This window comes from Barbus barbus (genome assembly GCF_936440315.1).
Source record: "Barbus barbus genome assembly, chromosome: 23".
Classification (NCBI taxonomy): domain Eukaryota; kingdom Metazoa; phylum Chordata; class Actinopteri; order Cypriniformes; family Cyprinidae; genus Barbus; species Barbus barbus.
Genome location: NC_136751.1, coordinates 27,726,493 through 27,751,668, shown reverse-complemented (window position 1 = coordinate 27,751,668; position 25,176 = coordinate 27,726,493). Strand labels below are relative to the sequence as shown.

At 34.9% G+C, this 25,176-nt stretch overlaps 1 protein-coding gene across 1 annotated transcript in view; it reads left to right on the top strand.

Annotated features, from left to right (window-relative positions):
• Window positions 1–309: 309 nt before the first annotated feature.
• The window catches only part of LOC306843052 (sucrase-isomaltase, intestinal-like), a gene marked incomplete at both ends in the record, with an annotated part of 79,934 nt that continues 55,067 nt past the window's right edge, over window positions 310–25,176 (top strand). Inside the window, 23 exons of the mRNA XM_079374287.1 lie at window positions 310–433; window positions 2,373–2,464; window positions 2,544–2,664; window positions 3,262–3,371; window positions 3,455–3,609; window positions 5,245–5,416; window positions 6,302–6,401; window positions 6,647–6,759; window positions 7,497–7,622; window positions 8,422–8,553; window positions 8,716–8,832; window positions 10,717–10,830; window positions 11,674–11,758; window positions 11,863–11,980; window positions 13,769–13,940; window positions 15,488–15,604; window positions 16,040–16,194; window positions 16,738–16,822; window positions 18,752–18,808; window positions 20,319–20,443; window positions 21,234–21,322; window positions 21,943–21,992; window positions 22,132–22,305. Coding sequence (XP_079230413.1) covers window positions 310–433; window positions 2,373–2,464; window positions 2,544–2,664; window positions 3,262–3,371; window positions 3,455–3,609; window positions 5,245–5,416; window positions 6,302–6,401; window positions 6,647–6,759; window positions 7,497–7,622; window positions 8,422–8,553; window positions 8,716–8,832; window positions 10,717–10,830; window positions 11,674–11,758; window positions 11,863–11,980; window positions 13,769–13,940; window positions 15,488–15,604; window positions 16,040–16,194; window positions 16,738–16,822; window positions 18,752–18,808; window positions 20,319–20,443; window positions 21,234–21,322; window positions 21,943–21,992; window positions 22,132–22,305 — 2,703 coding nt within the window. The remainder of the gene's footprint in view (window positions 434–2,372; window positions 2,465–2,543; window positions 2,665–3,261; window positions 3,372–3,454; window positions 3,610–5,244; window positions 5,417–6,301; window positions 6,402–6,646; window positions 6,760–7,496; window positions 7,623–8,421; window positions 8,554–8,715; window positions 8,833–10,716; window positions 10,831–11,673; window positions 11,759–11,862; window positions 11,981–13,768; window positions 13,941–15,487; window positions 15,605–16,039; window positions 16,195–16,737; window positions 16,823–18,751; window positions 18,809–20,318; window positions 20,444–21,233; window positions 21,323–21,942; window positions 21,993–22,131; window positions 22,306–25,176) is intronic.

Here is a 25,176-nt window from a genome sequence, read left to right as displayed (position 1 = left end):
TAATAATAATACAGTATTGAGAGAAGTAATGAGCATGTTCCAGATGTTTTTAGATGTTGATATTGTTGGCTGTTCCAAGCCTTTAACCCTTTCATAGACAGGAATACAGTACATCTAAAAAAAAAAAAAAAAATGTATTCCAGAAAGGATTAAATTCAGTGACAGTGAAACAAAATATGGCAAAAGTGAAAAATCTTTTGAACATTAGCATATGCATTTCATACACAGACTCAAGGACATGTACTGTGCATGTCAAAGACGTGCAGGGAGATGAATTATAGGATGCTTATGGTTGTGTGTGTTGATCAGATGGGAAAGCGGCATTTCTCAGGCCTGGAGGTGTCCCTGATGGTGTTGTTTTCATTGGTGCTGGTGGTCGCCGTCGCAATGGTCGTTCTACTGGCCACTGGGGAACCAGGGACGATGAAAGAAGGTAGGTGATCAGATGCCAATAATTTGCCTTACAACAACTACAGAGGCTCATACAGAGACACAAACACGTATATGTATAAACTCTGCAGGGATAAAAACACATCTGGATATTAGAAACCCCTGGCAAGACCAACAGGCTAATTTACAAAAGTATTTCTTTGTAAATTAGTTGCTTAAAAACATAGTTTTTCCCTTTATTTTTAGATTTTTTTTCTGACCCCATTAGCAGATATTTCTTCTTGTTTCATAAAACAAGATTTGCTTCTCAAGTAAACATATCTTGATATAAGAATATTCAGATATTTGTACTGGAAAACAACACAAAAATACTGCATAAGAAAATCATTGTTGACAGTGTAGAAGTTCTTTAGAAGACAAAAATAACCAAATTTTAGAGAATGTAAATAGTTTAAAATTCACCCTGTCTGATATTTATTATGATTTAATGACAAACGAAAAACAACCAGTATGATTTCCATGTTTACGACATTGTGAGTTTTATAATTTTTCCAGTATAGTAGGAATGACCTGACTAATGTTTAACAGAGTTCTATAATAGAATACCAGTTCAACAAAGTTATTTACATCCATACATACACAAATGAATACATGCGTATATCCACCTGATGTTCAATTAATTGTGATATTGTGACAAAAGAAAATATAATTATGTGTCCAATATAGTATCCAGTATATTAGGAATGACCTTTTTTCATGTTTAACCAATATATTAGACACATAATATATTACCTTACTAATTATATATCACACAGTTTTTTTATACACTGTATATTTGTTATATCACACACTTTTACATACATGAACAGAGGGGCAGACAAACTGTCCTGTGGGACTGCAGCTCTTGAGGAGCAGTTTATTAACGACAGAAATACAGCAGCCGTCTTTGATGTTGCACTAAAGTATAAAGAATATTTCCATCCTGATTGTTATCAAGGACACCCAGCAGTGAGAAAACCAGAGTGCAGAGGCACTGATGAACAGTTTGCACGGGGACGAGAGCTCAAGCACGCACAGACTGCTTTATTATGACAGCTGTCACTCTCAATTTCAATTTACCGCCCTGATGTTGGTCAAGCGGTTTATGTTTAAATGAGGCAAATTGAGGCTGGGACAGCTGGTTTGGGTCTGTATGCTCTCAGATGACCTTGTTTTAGGGGTGCAGGGTACTGATGGAGATCAGGTTACAAAACGAACAAACAGATTTCTGGTGTATATATATATATATATATATATATATATATATATATATATATATATAATGTTAATAAAACAAATATATATTAATTATTTAATTTAGCAAGGATGCATTAACCTGATCAAAAGGGAAACTTAAGATTTACATTGTTACAAAAATAAAATAATATAAAAAAAAAAAAATATATATATATATATATATATATATATATATATATATATATATATATATATATATATATATTATCATTATTTTTATTATTATTATTATTATTTGACAATTATGTTGTCAAATAAATTATGTTCTTTTGATCTTTCTATCTCTTAAGTAATCCAGAAAAAAATGCACAAAAATATGAGGCAGCGCAACTGTTTTCAACATTGATAATAATAAAAAATATTTCTTAAGCAGAAAATCAGTATATTGAATGTTTCAGAAGGCTCATGTGACCCTGAAGACTAGAATAATATCTGAATAATATTAAGCTTTGCAAAATATTAAAATTGAAAACAGTTGTTTTAAATTCTAATACTTTCATATTACAGTTTTGTTTTTTGTTTTTGATCAAGTAAACGCAGCTTTGATAAGCGTAAGAGTTAAACATTTCAAAATCTCATTGATCACAAACATTATTGTATTAGTTTGGAGTTGCTTGAATAAAAAATATGCTAAAGTATATCAAAATGGTAATTTGCTATATTTGTCAATTTGTCCGCAACTTCAGATTCTAGTTCAGATCCAGACATCGTCCCGGAATGTCCCAAAATTCCTGAGGGAGAGAGAGTGGACTGTTTCCCGGATGGCAGCGCTTCCCAGGTAAACTGCAGTGGATATGGTCCACATTCCATACAAACTCCCAGCATGCTTTGCTAAATCTTCATATGTGTCCTTACAGCAAAATTGCTTGAAAAGGGGTTGCTGTTGGAGCCCCTTGAATGAGACTAATGTCCCCTGGTGCTTCTTCTCCAAAAACCACGGCTACAGCGTGGTCAGCGAAAGCAAGCCAGACAGCACACGTGAGTTCACCCTGAACCGAGATGATGCTGTAATATAACATTATGATTCGTATCATTGGCTTTTAGATAAGTCTTTGTATTACCTCTTTGTCATGAGCCAGTTATTCATGGATTATTTTAAAGTTGGGAGTAGTGTATCGCCACAAGATATCACCATTGTACCTTTGAGCAAGGTTATATCAGGGGAACGGTCTCTCCTCATGATGCTATTGTATGGCGAAATTGTGTGAAACAAACTCTACTGACCTTGGTTTTGTAATGACGAAAAATGATAAACTGTTTTCAAAGAAATATTTCAAGGCCTCTTGTTAGCTGCTCTTAATAAGGGTTGGGGATTTCAATAAATTCCTTATGCAACTTGTAAATGTTCGTGCGACGAACATAAGTGATATCTCAAATCATTCCGATTGTCAAGGAGAAGTTTGCTCTTACTTTTCTAAGCAATCAGACTTATTAAATCCTATAGACATTAAATGAGGGACTCGAAAATGTTCAGATCTGCTTTCCATTGTACTTTGAAAAGTTTGTAATTGACCATGTAGCAAGTAGAGGGAACATTTCACAAAGACCTTATGGAAAATATTTGCCTTGCTGCAGATATTGAGGCCAAGCTGACAAGAATGGATGCTCCATCTCTATTTGGAGCTGATATTAAAGAGCTGACCTTCTCTGCTGAAATGCAGACAGAAAACCGTCTTCGATTTAAGGTCTGTTTACAAACTGACACAAATAGCCGAAGCGTCGTGTAAACACGTCTATAATGCTGTGCAATGTTCTCTTTGTCTACCAGATCACTGATGCAAATCAAGCCAGGTTCGAGGTTCCTCACGAGCATGTGCAGTCGCTTTCCGACACTCCCAACGGACCACTAAAATATAGATTGGAGCTGATCCAGAAACCCTTTGGGCTGAAAGTTTGGAGAGCAACATCTCCTGAAAAACTCTTGTGAGTGGGAAGCTTCTCGTCTTTTCTCTTCCTTTTCATGCACAGATCATATGTTGACTCTTTGTGAGCTCAGTGCATTGCTAACAATGAAGCACGAGTGTTGCTTTGACTAAATGAAGAGCAATCACAACACCAAAAAGACAGAAATTAGAGGCATGAATAGAATGAGGGAATCCGGCGAGGTCTGAAAGAAGCCTGAAGCAATGCAAACAAGCTTTTTGTAAAGCAGTCGGTTTTCGTCTCGCTGTCTACACGCTGTTGATGGAAATTGCTTTGTTTCCTTTTGTTATTGTCTGCCGTCATCAGTGTGTTTTTGTGTACTGTTAAAAAATGACAGGCAGGTTACGAATAAGTCCTGATTCTGAATTCGAGTTGAATTTGATAATTTTTAAGTCACAGTGACTATAAGGCTTGCTTCATGCATGTTGTGTTTCACCAAAGCAATTTAATTCAGTGACCTTTTTAAAGAAAGATGAAAGAAATCAGAGCGACACTGCATATTAGATGCATATACACTCAAAAAAATTATGTTTTGTCGCAGTCACAGTTTGCATCTTTTTATAATGAAATTACATTTAACCAACAACCTTAATGGAGTTAGAGGAATTTAATTTGTAGCATAAACGCATATTTTTAAGTTCATTGCTCAAAAAATGGTTTGTTCCAACTGATTGAGTTGTGGCCCTCGAACTAATTCATCTTAACTGCTTAATAGCAATAGATAGCTAGCTTAGCACATCCTAAATGTAATATCCCAAATGTATTCTAGCATGTAAATTTAGAGAACAAGTAAGATATGACTTGTCATTGGCATTAGTGCAGTCTTTGCTAATAGAGTCCAGTCCAATAGTAACCTTCAATTTAATGGTCTCATTTAAATGTCAAAGATAATAGCATTAAAATGTAACAGGTCTTTCCCTTTTCTTAAAACATGTAAAATAACAATTGATTTTTAACATGTATTGTCCTTATCCAGTCCTATGAAAAGCATGCTGGGAATAGTAATCTGCTGGCAGTTTTCAAAACGTTATCAATGCAATTTCATAAAGTTACTACGACCTATAAATTAATAATAGATAGATAGATAGATAGATAGATAGATAGATAGATAGATAGATAGATAGATAGATAGATAGATAGATAGATAGATAGATAGATAGATGTGTTTCAAAACAATCAATGATCAGTAATCTTTTGTCTGATAAAAGCTGACTTCAAAGCCTGATACTGATGTTTTTAATCATAGGAATACATGATTCATAAAGAGGTTTCATCATGGACTGATATATCAGAAGGAGTGAATGCGTAATACGCTCATTAATCTTATCTGTGGTGAGGTTATTTTTAAAACTCCTAGTAGAGTTTTAGATAAGAAGATGCACATGTAACAGAATGATTCACAGATATCAGTTTAGGTGTTGAGAATAGGAAGTTGTTTTCCTGATTAAAGAAGATGATCTTTAGATCATTTGTGATTTACACTGGTGTTTTCGTGTGGTTTCACACCTCTGTATTTGAAGACACTGTAGAAGGTTGAATCTTTTGGTCAGTGAATGTGTTCTTGACAGGTTTCATGACATTCACCCAACAAACTGAACTGTGCGAAAACTTATTCTTCCTCTCTTGCTCTGTCAGGTTTGACACGACTGTTGGGCCGCTGGTTTTTGCTGATCAGTACCTTCAGCTCTCAGTTAAACTCCCCTCTCACAATATTTATGGGCTTGGAGAGCATGTCCATCAGACCTTCCGCCATGACACCAACTGGAGGACCTGGCCTATCTTCACAAGAGCTGCTTTTCCCAATGGAGTGAGTCATAACATATAGATTTTCTCTATTCCAAAGCAGTATGACTCTTCAGTAAAAATGCATGTTTTTAGGCAAGATTTCGTAGAATATCCTGACCACTCTGAAGAACTGAAGATATCAAGCTTCAAAAAGGATGCAAAAGCTTCATAAATGTATTTCATAAAACTCATGCAACCTATTCCAAATTAAACATTAAATTCATTATAAAAATCATTATTCTCTGAGAACTGATGCTGATGGGTCATTGAGTCAAGCACTGGATCAGTCTGATTCATGAACGAATAATTTAGAACAACATTACTACTTTTCTGAGGAGATCTAGGGTTATATCAAGATTTACAGTGAATAACTACTTAAAATTATTGAATTATGTCAAACGACTTGAAATAATGCATGAGTCATATAGTATGGAACTTTTTATAATACTTTTTATGGTTTTTTGTTTTTTTTTGTCGTTTTGGAGCTCAGGTGCCCTAATAGAAAAAATGATTCTATTCTATTCTATTCTATTCTATTCTATTCTATTCAACGCATGTTTGTGAGTTCCAGAGAAGAAATTATAATAAATAATTGGTGACAGAAATGTAATTTTTTGTGAACTTTTCCTTTAATAGCTATTTCTAACTGATCTGGCTTGTATAAATCAATTAATTTATTTATTTATTTTAAGAACCCAATGTAATCAGGTTGAGCACATTTTTTTTTATTAACTTTTTTTATTCATTTATTTTTTACATTGTAATGTCTTTGAGGTCACTTTCTGTGCAGCTTTCTGTGTTCACCTTGGCATTTGTATATGAAGATCATGAAACCTAAATGTCCAGATAAACTGATTGAAAGGTTGAAATTTGCCATTACAAACCTTAATGTCTTCTCTTACCACAGGGCACACACAACCTCTACGGCCATTACCCATATTTCACATGTCTAGAAGATGCGAGCGGCCAGTCCTTTGGTGTTTTCCTCATGAACAGCAATGCTATGGGTAAACAGACCCTCTCTTGAGTAGTTTTATTGTGATAGCTTTTTTTGCATTGCTGGTCACAAACATGAGCTTTGCCGTGGGCTGAAGTCATAATAATCTTTAATAACATGATTTGTGATGTATGTGCACAGAGTGTATAGTGCGTTTTGATGTGTTAGTGGGTTTGGAACGGCTGCTTTTGTTAAAGGTTAGCAAATTAGAGCAATTTAAGTTGTTTACGTCTGTCTGTTCATGGCTGTGTGCAGAGGTGACAGTCCAGCCTGCTCCAGCTGTAACCTTCCGGACTATCGGTGGGGTTCTGGATTTCTACATCCTGGTTGGAGAAACACCGGAGGCAGTGGTGGACGAGTTCACGAAGGTGAGTGTTGCGGGCAGATAGAAAAATAAACACCAGCGACACTTGTAGGCGAAGTTGTAAATGTAATGCTTTTTCATGTTCAGGATTCAGCATGGTGGACAGTGCATGCTAGGACACAGTGAAATTTATATGTGGGCAAAAACGAATAGGGTAATTTCTTAAGAATCAAGAATCTCCTAAAAGTTATGACTTTTATATTTTTAAGAAATTATATTTATGTATCAATATATACTGTATATATATAACTTTTTTTATAACTTTTTTTTTCCAGCTAGTTGCCAAGACGTAATTTCTCACTTTCTTTCAAGTAGTAAAATAACAAAAAAAAAGAGGAAAAATTTAAGAAAAAAAAACACCCCACAACATAGGCAAAATGTTAATTTAAATGAAAATAAAAACAACATAATAATAAAAAAAATATTGTTATTCAAAATACTAATAAAAGCTGAAATAATACATCAATGATACTAAAATATAACTATTTTATTCATGCATTTATTTATTTATTGCTAAGTAGCCATAATAAGCAGTCAGCTGGTCATTTTTACTAAATAAACCCTGACAGGGAGATCAGGATCATGCCATGAACTTCTTACCAAAACTTCATCAATGCTTATTGACATTAGCTCTTGCCGAAGGTTGAAGTAAAATCATATAGGCCCAGATGAGGCTTCCAGATTAGCCTGAGGGAGTCCTGTGATGTTCAGCGTGTTTAACACTGCTTTATGTGTCTCCAGCTGGTTGGCAGGCCTTTCATCCCTCCATACTGGTCTCTGGGCTTCCAGCTTTCTCGCTGGGACTACGGCAGCCTGGAGGAGGTGAAAAAAGTCGTGGACAGAAATCGACAGGCCGGCCTTCCGTATGTAAGTGCCAGGAACAGAAGGAGGGTCCTCGCTTTGTTCTACAAAACTTGATTCCACCCAGTACTTCAAAGCCACAATCGAGAGCACGGAACAAAGCCTACCGATTCATGAATAATGACTCCAAATATGTGCATTTCACCTATACACGCACTTAGAAGCGTTTAGCACCTTATGGTGAGACTCTAATTGCCGAAAGATGGACTGAAGCTCAATGTTTGATGTAAATCGAACAAAGAGGGCATTAGCATGTCAGGATATTGCATCTCCGCCTGATTAGCATTAGAAAATTACTGGCAGGAGAATCTCACCATCTGCTGATGGTTGATGGAAGTCAAGCCTTCCAGAAAAATCAAAACAGACAACAGTGAATCTACAATGTTAGCATGCAAAGGAGGCATTTGCCATCGTAAAGGCTGAAGGTGCTGATTCTAAAGGACGAGACTGCAATTTTACAGTGAAGCATGAACATTAACAACCTGTTTACGCGCTTAAAAATAAAGATGCCCAAACCTGGTTTTCATAGAAATGCCTCAAAGAAAGAACCTTTCAGTAATTAGTTCTTAAATAATCATTATTTTCTTAGCCTAAAGAACATTTTAAGAATCTTTTACACTTTTGTGCAATGGAATGTTAAAGGTTCTTCATGGAACCATCAATGCCAACCTTTATTGTTTTTAAGAGTGTAACTTCCATAATTAGACTTCAAAGTGAGACAGGATATTCAATGAGAGGAAACTTTGATTTCATGTTGATTTTACTATAGGACTCAAAGCTGAATAAGCCTTGTGTTGTGTTCCAGGATGTCCAGTACACTGATATTGACTACATGGAGAACAAAAAGATCTTCACCTATGATATGGAGAAATTTGCAGAGCTGCCTCAGTTTGCTGACTACATGCATGATAAAGGGCAGAAATACATCGTCATACTGGTGAGCCATTGATATTGCAGTTTCATTTATGCTGAGATCCAGAGTTTTATAGGTTACCAAGTTAGTTCTGGGTTTTGGACGAGTTTTGAATCATACATTTCCACCCCTTACTGAATTTGATTTTGTGGAGTCAAACACCTGAAAACTTTTTCTTCTTGGTAGGATCCTGCTGTAGCCACAAGTCAAAGGATAAACGGACCCTATGAAGCACTTGAGAGGGGACGTGCAGCTAAGGCTTGGGTCACTGAAGCAGATGGAGAAACACCTCTACTGGGAGAGGTAAGATCCTCCGAAGATACTCCTGATCTTGGCATTACATTGGTTAATTGTTACTAGGGTTTAGGATTGAGAGCTGGATATTTTTCTTAAAAAAGATAAAAAATAAAAATGCTGAACTGAATGATTTACTGTACATGTGTTTGGTTTTAGTCTTTTTTGTTGGACATCTGAATTTTTACACTGATGTAGACACTGTGTATTGCATACTGTATTGCATTGCATTGTCCTTGCAGGCTGAAATACACAGCATGAAGACGGTTTGATCTGGAACAAATGACTAATTTATTTTTGATGAATTAAAAAAAATCTGAAAACTTAACGTAAAATAATTTTTTACAGTGATTTCTGAAGTATCATGTAACACCGAAGACAGGAATAGTGATGCTAAAAATTAAGCTTTGCATCATAGGAATAAATAACACTTTAAAAATTTTTAATTGTAATACTATTTCACAATCTTACAGTTTTTACTGTATCTTTGATCAAATAAATGCAGCCTTTGTGAGTAGAAGAAATATGAGTAGTTATTTAGAAAATGAAGTTCACAACGTAGGTTCGGGAGGAGCCTAATCATCCAGTCCTGCCAATCATCATTACGACCATCTATAAGCAGCAGTCATTGTTCTGTTCAAGCGACTATTCTTCCGGCATCCCTCCACCACCCCTTCTCCTCCTTCAAATCCCTTTTCTTTATCCACACCGTATCATCAGGGGGGATTCTTACTCAGAGCTCGAGCCGAGCCTCGGGTTCGAGCCTCCTTCACAAACCAAGTTTGTTTACCATTATCTGGCAGGGCTGAATGGGCAGGCGAACTCGTGAATGGAGAATCGGTGCTACTTGCTCAAAAGAACTGAAAGACTGGAATTGAATCAAAATTGGTGCCAGAATCATTACATTTCTTGAAAGGAAAGGAAAGGAAAGGAAAGGAAAGGAAAGGAAAGGAAAGGAAAGGAAAGGAAAGGAAAGGAAAGGAAAGGAAAGGAAAGGAAAGGAAAGGAAAGGACTCTGCATTTAACCCATCCAAGTGCACACACACAGCAGTGTGTAGTGATCAACACACACACACTGTGAACACACACTCGGAGCAGTGGCCAGCCATTTATGCTGCGGAGCCCAGGAAGCAGTTGGGGGTTCGGTGCCCAATTCCCATCCACTTTTTTACCCATTTTTTACCCATTAAACATTATTAATTGTGCAGTGCTGTTTTGGGAGATAGTTGTATTGTACTGATGTAGTGTAGGAATTAGCATTGTGCTGTATAAAGCAGAATAAGATAAGAGACGTAAGTGAATGACTCGAAGAACACCTGGAGTTGCCATGTGATTTGCCATGAGAGAGACCATTAGTTTACCATCTGTAACCTTGAGTTAGATCATATATCAATCACCCCTCAGGGCAATAAGGCACATATCACATGGCAATAATATCACTTGTGATTATATAGCCGATTAGGCACAGGCAGTTAATTGCTTTTTCATGGTTTTATTTCAGGTCAGTGTTTGCATTGATTTTGCATTAGAGTTTAATATCACGCTTTCATGCAGCTCAGACCCATGTGAGATCAGAAACAGAAAATAACTCAGGATAGAATAGAAAGGCCAGTGGCTTAAAAACTTAAAGACATAAATAAAAGGAAACATGTAGACAGGCTGGGTTTTTTTTTTGGTTTTTGGTTTTGCAGGCTCTAAATGTCCTCTATGACCAATTGGGATGTTAGTGAGTGAATCTCTTGATGCATGGGCAGTTTGCCCAAATAACCAAAATAAAAATAAAAAATGTATTAATAAATTAAAAAATTTTAAACATATTTATTTATTATTATTATTATTATTTTACATTATTTTCATGACAATTAAACATTGTTCTCCCATCTCATGTTGCAGGTCTGGCCAGGGGAAACCGTGTTTCCTGACTACACTAACCAGGCTTGCATTGATTGGTGGGTTGATGAAATTTCCCGTTTCCACAAGGAAGTCAAGCATGATGCTCTCTGGATTGTAAGTAACCCGCAGAGATCATTACCCATGAGCAAATATTGAACCTGATCATTTTATGTCTTGGTGGAAAGGTCATGAAAGGTTGTGAAAAATGTTCTGATTCCGATCTCCAACTTCCTAGTCTCCAAATCAATACTGTTTATGTCACTGCATCAATATGCATTAATCATGATATTCGAACACAGCAAAGCACTATAAACATCTGATCTAGAATGCAATATACATTTACATTTATTCATTTAGCTGACGCTTTTATCCAAAGCAACTTACAATTGCTATATATGTCAGAGGTCGCACGCCTCTGGAGCAACTAGGGGTTAAGTGTCTTGCTCAGGGACACATTGGTGTCTCACAGTGGATTCGAACCCGGGTCTCTCACACCAAAGGCATGTGTCTTATCCACTGCGCCATCACCAATATAAACCACATAAGGTTTTAAGTCAACATTAAATCAAAATTGACCTTGCTTACAGTAGTAATTCATCAATCTCTAATTCAGTTTGATTATATTCAAGTTCATTTGTATAGTGCTTTCACAGTACACATTGTTTCAAAGCAGCTTTACAGAATATGCTTCAGATATCACAATCAAGTGCTACTGTCAAAGAAGAAACTAATTTTACACCACCCACTCAATTCCTGATTGATAAAATCAAGTCCAGCCCTGCGATTTGTCTCACAGAATATTCTGATTCAGAAGTGCATTACTTTATGAAAGTAAAATGGTTGCGAATGCCATTTTATGTTGACTTTAAAGCCTCCCTTAAGAGTTTTGCTTTAATCTTGAGACAATTAGCTGCCTGAATTAGGGAGCGTTTAACTAATTGCTGTTTTATTTCTAAGGACATGAACGAGGTGGCCAATTTCGTGAAGGGAGGTATCAAGGGCTGCGCTGATAACAAACTCAACTATCCTCCATTCACTCCAAGTGAGTCTCAAATGCTTCTACAGCTAGATTTAGTCATAACAGATGCAAGTGTTTCCTCATCATCTGAAGACATTCATCCTCGTCATTTCTATTCAACTCTACAGGAATCCTCGATGACCTGATGTACAGTAAGACCTTATGCATGGATGCTAAACACAAATGGGGGAACCACTATGATGTCCACAGTCTGTATGGGTACTCTATGGTCCTGGCCACTGACAAGTAAGTGTTGGTTTATCCACATATTGTATGCAAATGGTCTCTGTTATGATTGCCTGATGCTGCTTTCAAGTCTTGTCAGAATGATTGCTGCAGATGGATGGTCATATGTGACTCTGGACCACAAAACCAGTCATGCGTAACATGTATATTTGTAGCAATAGCAACAATCTATTGTATGGGTCAAAATTTGCATTTTTTTTATTTTATGCCAAAGATCATTAGGATATTAAGTAAAGATCATGTTCCATGAAGATATTTAGCAAATTACCTACCGTAAATATATCAAAACTTGATGGACAACTTTAAAGGTAATTTTCTCAATATTTAGATTTTTTGCACCCTCATATTCCAGATTTTCAAATAGTTGTATCTTGGCTGAATATTGTCCTGTCCTAACAAACCTCAAGCTCATTTATTCAGCTTATATAATCTATGACATCATAACCATGACGATTTTGGAATTATGATTTTGAATCATTTTATAGTGGCTGTAGGATGTTCTGAATGTTAGCGAATCTCTACATATGTTAAATGATTTTTTTATTAAAGTTTCTTTAACCCTCTATTGCACCATGCATTGTCTCTGGATAACAAACTCATTTTCTTCATTTTGCAAGCACTTGATTTATTTAAGTTGAAAAAACATGGCTATTAATGCATGGATTGATTTTAATAAACCAATAAAAGGATCTAGGTCAGACTGCATCCTTGAGGTCATTTTTTCTTTTCTATTTTTTTTTCTGTACACCAGGATGCATATTTTTACTTTGAAGCACTGTGATATGAAATATGATTCACATTTCTTTATGAGTAAACTTAATTTTAAAACAACTAGAGTCAAATAAATTATCTGTGCATTATAGGGATTTGCTTAAATGTGTTTGTTTTCAAGCAGCATTGTGTGACAGTGGTGTAGACATGAATGCATTGAATGCAGATGCAATAGAGAATATTGGAGTATAGTTTTAGTATATACTTCACATTTAAGTCAAAGTTAAATATTGTTGTTGATATATGTATGTTTATAAATTATAATTTATTCAAGATTCAAGATTTTTATTCGTCACATACACAATTATACAAAGTATAACCAGCAGTGAAATGTATAATGATGATAGATAGATAGAACGATAGAACGATCGATAGATAGACAGATAGACAACTAAGAAAAGTTAAATTTTTTAATAATAATAATACTTCTTCTAATTGCAAGATTATTATTGGTAGTAGTAGTTGTAGAAGTATTCAGCATTTTTTATTTTTTTTATTTTCAAAGAATTTCTAAAAAAAAAAGGTCTTCTTTTCTTACTTCCCTAGTGCATGCAATAGATGATCAAGAAAGCTGTTAACAGCTAAAAAAGTTTAGAATTGATATATTTGATGAATGTGGGACAGCACACGACAGGTGTGGATCAGTCACAGCATTGGTGACTCAAGCAGCGTCACCCGTGACTCAGTGTTGCTCTAACGTACGGCCAGTTTTGTCATATGGCAGGATGTTTTCCTCAAAGGGGGTGAAGAGAGTTAAGTTGTATCATGCTTGTTCCTTTTTTCCATCCTTTCATTTTCAGCAGGAAATCTGTTTTACTCATCTTGTAATTTCTGCATCATTGATTTGTTCCACTCTCGTTCCTCTATGCCCCCTCTCTCATTCGGCTTAACTCCCACATTTAACTCCTGCCTGTGTGTTTGTCATCTCTATGCATTCCTAGACCACCCGACGGCATTGTGTTTTTTTTTGTGGTGCCAACACTCCCGATGCATCTAATGTTGTGTTTCTAATTCCAGAGCCTCAAAAGTAATATTTGGGACGAGCCGTTCCATGGTCTTTACCCGCTCCTCCTTCCCCGGAGTGGGCAAGTACTCTGGACACTGGTTGGGAGACAATGGCGCCAACTGGAATGACATTAAATGGGCGATACCCGGCATGCTGGAATTTAACCTCTTCGGAATCCCTTACGTAAGTGGTTTAACTCCAAACTAAACGTCTTTTCCAACATGGGTAATTGTTGGTCGACAGCAGTAGGTCTTCATAACACAACAGCCCCACTGAGAGACATGGAAAGCGTTTGGAGAAAGCTTTTGGTTTTGACTGAGTTTCCATGAAATGCAATGAGAAATTGAATGGGCATTCAGACTCCGTGTTCAGGTTGAATTGAGTTAACATTGGCTGGCCGACTCAACAGTCAGATCCAATTAATTTATCATGGGACGGACGATGTAAACATTTATTGCTGCACAATATTACCTGAAGCGTATTGTGATTTGTATTTTGTGGTAAATCAAATTATTTTTATTACAATATTTTTTTTTCTATTATTATTATTATAACAGTACAAATCTGGCACATATTGCTTTGGTGTCTGTTAAATATCAGGAGATGTTCATGTTTGGTTCAGTCAAGTATCAACTTTGTTTTAGATGCTTCTTAGAAAATTTCATGAGTGATTCAAATAAGTCACTAGAATAAATTATAAAGGTCTAAAATATTATAAAAAATATAATATTCCACTGACCTCATTATTAAACACACACACACACACACACACACACACACATGTTGGTTTTTGTGGTTTATGGGGACTCTCCATAGGCGTAATGGATTTTATACTGAACAAACTGTGTGTGCTATTGCCCTACACCAACCCTACACCTAAACTTAGCCCTCACAGGAGACTTTGTGCATTTTTAGATTTTCAAAAAAACACCATTTAGTATGTTTTTTAAGCCTTTTGAATTACGGGGACATTAGGCAGTGTCCTCATAAACCACCTTCATATTGTAATACCTCTGTCATACCCATATCATTATACAAATTTGTGTCCTCATAAACCACATAAACATGCACACACACACACACACACATATATATATATATATATATATATATATATATATATATATTCAATTGTCATTTGAATGTAAGAAACTGTAATGGAATGTTTATTTGTCCTAGTGCATGCAATAGATGATTAAGAAACGTGTTACCAACTAAAATACATTTTTGAAATGATTTATTTCAGTCTTTTTCTGAGAACTTGGAGACTTCAGAAAAATTCTCAGTTTGCTCTCCATATAATATCATTGCTGCCTAGTAGAAAAAATTTAGATATTAAGATATCTTTTGCTGATTTTATTATGTTTCCCACCCCTAAGTTTAGGAGATTCTCACTTATGGCCTCTTAACTTTAAAGAATCAGATTTTTCACTTAAAATTGCTCATGAAAAATAAAAATAAAGAAATTATAAATTCAGTCTTGGAAGAGAATGACATATTTTATGCTTTTAATTGCAGAATGTAGTATTTTGGTAAATATGAGCACAATCTGAGGCATTTTCGATCTCTTCTGATACTCAAGGAAGCTGTTTCTCAGACTGTTGTCTTTTTCATATATAAAATACTGGAGTGTCCATTTGATCTCCATTTAAGTGCCTTGCTGTTTTGGGGGGAAATGGTTGACATAATAAGGAGTGATTTTTCCCTGAATCTCTGATGTTATTCTGCAGATCGGTGCAGACATCTGTGGGTTCTTTGACAATTCGACGGAGGAGCTGTGCACACGTTGGATGCAAGTGGGCGCATTCTACCCCTTCAGCCGTAACCACAACGCACAAGGTTATGCAGTACGTATCACCCTTAAATACTCATAAACAGTCTTAAAGTGTACAAAACATCTTCCTCTTCAAACATCTACGCTATGTGTTTCTGGCCCAACGTCAATGCTCTGAATTACAAATGTGTCCTCTCTCTTTAAATACTATTTGTAGAAGATTTATTTCTCTAATAATTATTGTGAGATTGCGTGAGAGAAGCAATCAGACCTCCGGAGCGAGAGTTTGAGAGGGCAAATGAGGATGAATGGAAAATTATATTCTTGGTGAAATTAGATGAATAAGATTTGACCTTTTAGTCGGAGAGTAATCATTCCACGGCTGTCTCCGCAGCCGATGGCTCTCCGCCATGATGAACATATTATCAGTATCCACACAGTAAAATCCATTTCTCTCTTTGCTCTTCAGCTTTCTCTCCCTGACTGGTTTTATTTCTCTTTCTAACAGGACCAGGACCCGGCAGCATACGGCTTTGACTCTCTCGTGGTGAACACCTCCAGGCATTACTTGAACATCAGATACACCCTCTTGCCGTACCTCTACACTCTGTTCTACAAGGCCCATGTTAACGGAGAGACCGTAGTGCGTCCCGTGATGCATGAGTGAGTTTGTATGCACTTGCAAAGAAAAATTTTAAGGAAAAAAAAAATATATATATATACAATGATGATATTTATTATGATAATTATAATTCATGCTTTTTAAGCAGCAAATCAGCATATTTGAATGATTTTTTTAAGGATCATGTGACACTGAAGGCTGGAGTAATGATGTTTGAATTTTTCAAATGGTATTTAAAATACCAACAAAATTGCACTAGTTTCTATTTCCTTTTTTTGTCTTGTTTTGTGCCTCTTTTGTTGCTTATTTGATTGATGGTTTTTTTTTTTTGCCTTGTCTTCGCATTTTTTGTTGTTTTGCGTTGCTTGTTTGTTTGCTTTGCTTTGTTTTGTTTAGTTTTTGATTTATTGCTTTGTTTTGTTTTGTTTGTTTATTTGATTGATTGTTTTGTTTTGTCTTGCCATTTTTTGTTGTGGTTTGGTTTGTTTACTGTTTGTTTGTTTTATTGTTTTTTGTCTTGTTATGGCATGTTTAGATTTCAGAAGTCAGGAACTGCTTTATAAAAATTGTTTCCCGCTCTGCAGGTTCTATTCTGACATTGAAACCTGGGCAGTGCACAAACAGTTCATGTGGGGAGCACATTTTCTCATCACACCTGTGCTGGATCCTGTGAGTGAACACACACACACACACACTGTTGTTTGACTTCCTGTAAACCCATGTGGATGACCTCCTCTGGGACAAATGTGAGGAAGATGGGACTTTTTCTCTCTCTTTTCATTTCCATCGCCTCCTTTTCTCTCTTTCTAATGAGATCGTCGACCTCATTATGAAGAAATTAGAACTGAATATAGATTGCGACCATGTGAAAATGGGTTATGAATTGTTTGAAGAGTCTAATGCTTCGGGCATTTTATCAAGAATATGACTGAAACAGACTCTTCATGTTCAAAGAGCTTCCCATGAGATCACGGCAAAAGACCCGTTTTGAGAAAGTTTGATGCACATACGTCAAAAGATTCCTGCGTTAGGGTTATTCAAATCTTCAGTGAGCGTATGTGATGTGAACACTTCAATCAGCTGCAAAATCCATATGCATCAGCTGCATAAAAGATCATGATAATTACTGGACCATGTGGTACGAAAAAAGTTGTTAGGTGCTATAACAAGTTGCAGGGAAGAAAAACTGCTGTTGTTTTTCATCTCGCAAGCATTAATTTAATGACACCCGGCATCTAACTTGCAGATCAGTTGAACTTTGATCTTCTCAACATGTGTTTTGACTAGGGAAATCTATTCCCACCTTCAGATGTTTTTGTCGTCTTAGCCATATTTTTTAAGTGCTCAAATGTTCTCACTCATCTTCGTGCTCTCAATTAAAGAGTCAAGTATGTTGGTGAGCTTCAAAGAGAGAGAAGTCACCGCTGTGTGCAGGTCAGGACTGCTTTCAACTACAAAAAAAAAACTCAAAAAAGTTATCTTCTTGTCTATATGGCCCGGCTCAAGGAAAGACTGACAAGTCTGTAGCTTTGAGAATGACAGAACAAGCTTTATACTGTATATTTAAGAAGATCAGGCAAATTAAAAAAATATAAGACTTATATGTGTATTTTTCTATACACTACCAGGATAAATTTTGATTTAATAATAATAATAATAATAATAATAATAATAATAACAATAATAATAATTAATAAAAAATACAGTAAAGGCATTCATTTACAAAATATTTCTTGTCCACACAGGTATAAATGTTGTTCTTTTAAAATTTATATTCATCAAACAATATTAGGTAGCACAAATGTTTTCGGCAATTGATAATAATAATGTGCTTCTTGAGCAGTTTAATTTAATTTAATTTAATTTAATTTAATTTAATTTAATTTAATTTAATTTAATTTTGTTTTATTTTATTTTATTTTATTTTATTTTATTTTATTTTATTTTATTTTATTTTATTTTATTTTATTTTATTTTATTTTTGTTTTCCCAGTTATCCCTAGGATTAGGTTAAAACGGGCATAAGAAACATCCCATGTACCTTTCACTTAGTAATGTATTTATTAACCATTGGCTGATTATATTTGTTATATGTTTTTATGATGTTATATTTAATTTAATTTATAACAGCTTCAAACTTGGCTCACTCAATCAGATTGTAGTGCCATAACTATCCTTTTTTTTTTTTTTTAACACACACACTATTGCTATCTTACGTCAGCTAAGTCACTCATGGCCAGGTCTTCAGTGCACAGTGCTTTCGAATTGATATGAATATCATATTTGAGTGCCACCATCTGAAGTGTACAGTGGGTTTTCCCTCAGGCACAGGGATGAATCATCTTTTCTTTTGGTTCGTTTACTGCTTCACTTTCTGTCAACTTCTTACTCTCCGATATCTCGCTCATATTTTCTCTTTCTGAAGCTTGAAAAACCACGACAGGAAGACCATACCTCTCAGAAAAATCATCACTGGTGATGGTCTGCCCATTAGTTTAATGAATAATGCTCATTATTAAACCATCAAAATAATATCTGTAATTATGTTCAACTAATTTTCCTGTTTTTTTTTGTTCGTGTGTTTTCTATATTTTTTAGGGTGTTGAATTTGTGGAGGCCTATATCCCAGATGCCATCTGGTATAACTTCGAGACGGTAAGACATGTTAACAGGAATGCTAATTTTTGGGTGAATTATTCCTTTAAAATCTGCTTGAAACCAGTTCTTGTTCCTATTGTGAGTCAGAGGCAGAGGTTTTCGTTTAAGCCTCTCTAGAGTCTGGTTAGTGCTCTAAGAGCCAGATTAACTAGCACCGATCAGATCACTGATAGGATCGGTCCCTAGCGTCCATGTGTTGCGTGTCTCAGAACGGGTCGATTACAGAAGCCGTGATTGGCAAAGCAGGGCTTGAGTGACCCTGGCAGAGCGAGAGAGAGTTTGATGGAGAGGAGCAACACGGAGAACCTGATTGGATCTGAAATGACTTATGGATAGAGCGGAGACTCGATGTCTGGCTCGTCGTCTCGGCATTGACCTAGTCCCACAGTCAGAGAGAGGGGTGAGGGGTCTCAAGCTTGAGACGGGTAATGCAGGCAGTGTGAGGTGAAAAACATACTGAAAGTAAGTCTATGTTAAGCTCAGTTTCTGCTGAAATATTTTAATGTCTATTAAATGCTATTACTGTAAAATCTATCATCAATATGGGATCTCAGTCAAACAGTGTGAGAAGCTTTCAGAATATCTTTGTCACTTTATGTAATTTTATTATTTTTATAAACAAAATGGTGGTGAGTAACAAGTTATTCTATAGTTTGGTAGAAACTATGACTCTGTTCCTAAATCCAGTAAGCAGTTGAATATAAATATATTTATATCAATACTTTATATTTAATATTATATATATTTACATTTGAATCAATACAAAAATTATTAAAGGGGTCTTGGTCTAAACACATTTTTGAAACTATGATTAACCATCTTTTTTTATAATAAAATATCATAATTTATCATTTCTGTTTAAATAATTTGTATTCAAATTCATTTACATTTATGCATTTTGTTGTTACTGTCATGCTCCCCCAAATAAGCTGCAGGTATACACAATAATAATTACAATATTTTAAATTATTTGTAAAATATATTTTACCGTTTAAAAGTTTGGGGTTGGTGAGATGTTTTAATGGTTTTCAAAGAAGTTTCTTATGCTCTCCAACACTGCATTTATTTGATCGCAAAATACAGTTAAAAAGTAATATTTTGAAATTTTAAAATAACAGTTTTCTGGTTTAATATTTTAAAATGTAATTTATTCCAGTGAAGCTGAATTTTCAATGGTCAGTCTTCAGTGTAACATGATCCTTCAGAAATCATTTTATTTGAAATATTTCTTCTTCTTATTATTATTTATTATTATGTTTATTATTTTCTTTTCTTTTATTTTTTAAAGCTGATACATTTTTTGCAGGATCCTTGATGAATAGAAAGTCCAAAAGAACAGTATTTATTTCAAAAATCAAATCTTTTGTAACATTAAAAAATATTTTACTGTCACTTTTGGTCAAATAAATGCATCCTTGCTGAATAAAACTATTTTTTTAATCTTTAAACAATAATGTATTATGCAATATGTAAACATTTACAATGTGATTTTTGGTTTGTTTTAAAGGGGGTAAAGATTACAGACCGCAAGGCAAAAATTCAAATGTACCTGCCAGAAGATAAAATTGGCTTACACCTGAGAGGCGGAGGCATTCTGCCTGTACAGAGACCAGACATCACCACCACATACAGGTAAATATGGGGGGGGGCGGGGGACAAAACAAAACATATAGCTTTAAATGACTAAAAAGCTCATATTAAACTACTGCTCTGTCACTAAAGCCTATCCATGAAAAAACAGCCTTTAAACACATCTAATGCCTCAACAACAGTATCTTCTACTTTTTACATATTGTATTATAGTATATAGTATTTTGGACAAATACTGTGGTATTCTTTAATTACCATAGTATATGAATATGGCAGCCGTTAAGTACTTGGTTTAACACATCACTATAATATTTAATATTGCAAAGTGAGTGTATAATACTGAGAACGGACAAATATTTATGGTGTTGTGTTTTTTGTGCACCTTCATCTGGTTTTCAGACATTTATTGCTTGTTTCTTATTCCTGTCAGTGGTAGTTCTGAGTTTTCATTCAGCTCGTTCCTGTTCATCTGCATGAGGCCTGAGTTTCTATTTAACGTTAGCAAAATTGTTCAAATTTCTCTCTGTGTTCAATAGCTATTTATTTTTATAGAGCTTTTATGTCCGTCTGACTATATGCCAGCTTCAGCAGCAGAAATGGAAATGTAATGTATCTCTTAAAGTATCTTTTGGGGTGCGCTAGCATTCAAAGTAGGGGTGATACTCGAATGCATCACAAATACAAGGTGAAGTTGTTTAAAATTCATCCGTCTGTGACATATTATTCACAAACAAGAATCCCAACTGAACTTCAAAGGATCCGTTTTCTATCTGCTCTTCAGTTTCTGGTAAAAAGTTGTAGTTTGTGTGATGAAAGTTGTGTGTTCCCTTAGCCGGCGTCATCCCATGGGACTGATCGTCGCACTCGATGACAACAAGGCTGCGTCAGGCAAGCTATTTTGGGATGACGGAGACTCTCGAGGTATTTTGGAGTGGCTTGCTATTAATTAAAAGTTGTTTTTTTCTCCTCCTCAGAAACAAAAATCTACCTTACACAGGACTCAATAACAAGAATGTTTTTTCCAAAAGCCCATTTGAGTCAGAAGTTCAGATTTCTACTTAAATTTCTTATGTTTATCTTTTATATATTTATTTTGTATTTACATTTCATTAAAAGTTAATTTTCTTAAAAAAAAAAGTTTTTAGTTTGCAAGAACAGTTATAATTTAACCTTACGATAGATGTAAATTCATGGAGCAAACATTTTGCTTGGATGTGTCCAAGACTTGTAATTTTAAATTAGCAGAATTTGCAACATCAAAATGTTCAATAAATTAACAGTGCAAAGAAAAAAATAAATATTTGAGTTTGCAATGCATAAAAACACATGAACCTGGGCAACGAACGTGAGATGTAGTGAAGGAACAACACTGTCTTGAAACTCTTTCAAATTGGTCACAGGTTCATTCTTGTTGTTGCATCTTATAATAGGCTTTTTGAAGCTAAATTATTAGATTTGTTCAAATGTTTCTTGGAAAAACAAATAATCCTTCTGTGAAGTTGATTGGTCTCTCATCACTTTTCCTTCTGTCTGTTTCTTAGATACTGTTGCATCCGGTGTTTACGTTCATTATCAGTTTTCTGTGGCTAATGTACGTCATCCTAATGTCACATGTTTGTTTGTTTTTTATATTGCATTACATTATATGTCCACATTTAAGTCATTTTTAAGTGGTATCTATTACAAAAATCATTTTGATATTTGTTTCATTTTGTTTTTGGCTGGATCAGGGTGCTTTGTCAATGCAAGTTACCCACAATGGATACCAGGATCCAAACAACTTGAAGTTTGAGAACATCACAGTGTTGGGAGTGACTGCAGCTCCTGCTAACGTGACCGTTTCAGACGGCAACACTGTTATCTATCTGTCTGACTCCCAGATTCAATACGATATTAACAAGCAGGTAATCATAGTTTTAATATTAGAGTTTTCTATTCACCACCAAAGTCAATATTAAACAGTATTTGTGACTTATTTCAATTAAAATAGTTTATTCAAGAACAGGTTATAATGGACATCAATTATGAAGTAGTTAGTGTTATTGAAAAAAGTGAAGAAAAAAAAACACTGAAAAAAGTGATAACTAATTTTTTTTTAAGGTAAGTGGTTGCAAACAATTTATTTTAGCTACAGTTAGTAAAATATATATTTTTTAAAATTGAGCATATTCAATGAATAATTTTTTTCAGTGTATTATAGTTTTTCTTAATATTTTGAATACGATTTTGTTTATATAGTCTCTGCTTTTAATTGTTAACTGTTAATTTTATTTATACGGAAGTTCTAAGCGGCCATGCATTATTATAATTTTTCTGTCTTGTTTTCTTGTGATCACGACATAACGAAAGGTGTTTTGTCGTTATCACGACTTTATTTTCTCGTGATCTCGACATAACGAAAGTTGTTTTGTCGTTATCACAACTTAATTTTCTCGTGATCTCGACATAACGAAAGTTGTTTTGTCGTTATCACGACTTAATTTTCTCGTGATCTCGACATAACGAAAGTTGTTTTGTCGTTATCACGACTTAATTTTGTCGTGATCTCGACATAACGAAAGTTGTTTTGTCGTTATCACAACTTAATTTTCTCGTGATCTCGACATAACGAAAGTTGTTTTGTCGTTATCACGACTTAATTTTCTCGTGATCTCGACATAACGAAAGTTGTTTTGTCGTTATCACGACTTAATTTTCTCGTGATCTCGACATAACGAAAGTTGTTTTGTCGTTATCACGACTTAATTTTCTCGTGATCTCGACATAACGAAAGTTGTTGATCTCAACGTAAAAACCGTTTTCTCACGACGTAATTGTAGCTATCGTGAGAAAATCAGGGTCGCTATATTGTCTTCGACGATAAAGTTGCAGACCCGACAGCCTCCTTCTCAAGTGTCGAACACTTATGTGTAAGTTGTCAATCAATGACAGACACAGAGCTATTTCAGTTTGAGTGTGTCCCTGATCAAAGTAAAAGCGAATACGATCATCCATGATGCTGCGATGATGCTGCTTCTATAGCATTTTTTCATGCCGAATACACAGAGAAAATTAAGTCGTGATAACGACAAAACAACTTTTGTTATGTCGAGATCACGAGAAAATTAAGTCGTGATCACAAGAAAACAAGACAGAAAAATTATAATAATACATGGCCGCTTAGAACTTCCGTATATTTAAAGTTTTATTAGTTTTTATTATTATTATTAGTTTTTGTTGTATTTAAATACGTCTATATAGTTTTTACTCATTTTTATTTCAGTTTTAGTTATTTTAGTAAATAAAGTTAAATGAAAATTAGAAATGTTATCTTGGAAACTAGCTGAAATAAGTTTTTTTTAGTTTTTTTTTTTTTTACTTGATAATATTTATTTTATTTCTAGCAATATATTTTTCATGGTTTTAATTTTAGTTTGAGTAACTATAATAACTCTGGTTTACAACAAGTAATCAAAAGCAGTAAACTCTGTGACGCTCAGCTCACCTCAAACATCAAAAGAAAAAAATATATAGGCGACAAAAATCACCATAAAGTAACGTTTGTATTGGTTTTGTATTGTAATTAAATATAGTAAAAATTTACATCATAATGACAACGTTTTTGCATTACAGTACTAAATAATACAGCATTATGCAAACATAGCCTACATGATGCACTGCAACAGAAGTAAAAAAATTAAAGTAAAGCCAACAGGCAGATAAATTGACAGAAACCTCAATCTGATATTTTCATTAAAGCCAAGGTTTTCTCAACAAAAAGCCATCTGAAAATAGCCGTCCTTCAAAGGGCTTTGCAGAATTCTCAGAAATGTATTAGCTAATTTGACATTCGGAGAACATCTCTAAACGAAGTGAAAAATGGAAAAAAAATCACAGCCGACGTAACGTAATTAGGACTGTGAGCCAGTCCAACAAACCATGTCCACAAAATGGAGCCTGACTTCTGTTTAATACGGAGCAAGATTCCCTAGCGTACCAGGAGAGGCCCTGTCATTCCAAGTGAGTGTCCAGGGATGCTCACGGAACAGAGATTGAATTTGTCAGGGCTCTCAAAAGCACACATGCATTAGCCTATGATGAAGGGCATCGCTTTCTCTCAGAGCTGAAGGTCTTGGAATGACAACACGAGGACGTGCAGACTTTGGTCTTAAACTACGCATGACACATTAATGTCAGCTGCTGAAATTTATGGCAAGTATGGAAGGCAGACGGGACCAAAAGTATTTAAATGTAACACGAGAAAATTTGACCATGTCAACACATACTGTTTGTCTGAGTTAAAGTGACACCATGCACAGCAGCCAATTCAATTTCAGTATTTGAGACTATATTTGCATATGGGACGCAATGATATGTTGGTATATGGGCCATTCTACAGAATTGGTGCAAACTGCTGTCCCACAACAAAAAAACACATTTAAAAAGCATTTAAGTATTCAAATCTTAGATGTTTATTAACATCATTCTATTATCTATTTAAAATATTAGTAAGCTTAATATATATAAAATCATCATTCATTTATTATCTTTCAATTGGGAGGTGGCTGTCCCGAACCCTAACCCCTAAATTTCAACTTATGAAAATGATATTAAATTTGTATTTTTTATCCTTTTCATAGTTGTTTTTAAAAGTATCTTTTTGGTTCTTTTAAAAAGTGAAGGTAAAAAAAAAATAGTTTTCTTTGTAAATTATGAAACTTAAAAAAACTTTTTTTTCATGTCACTTCCGAAACAGTGTATGTTTTAGTCCGAGACTGATTTTAAATAAACCATGA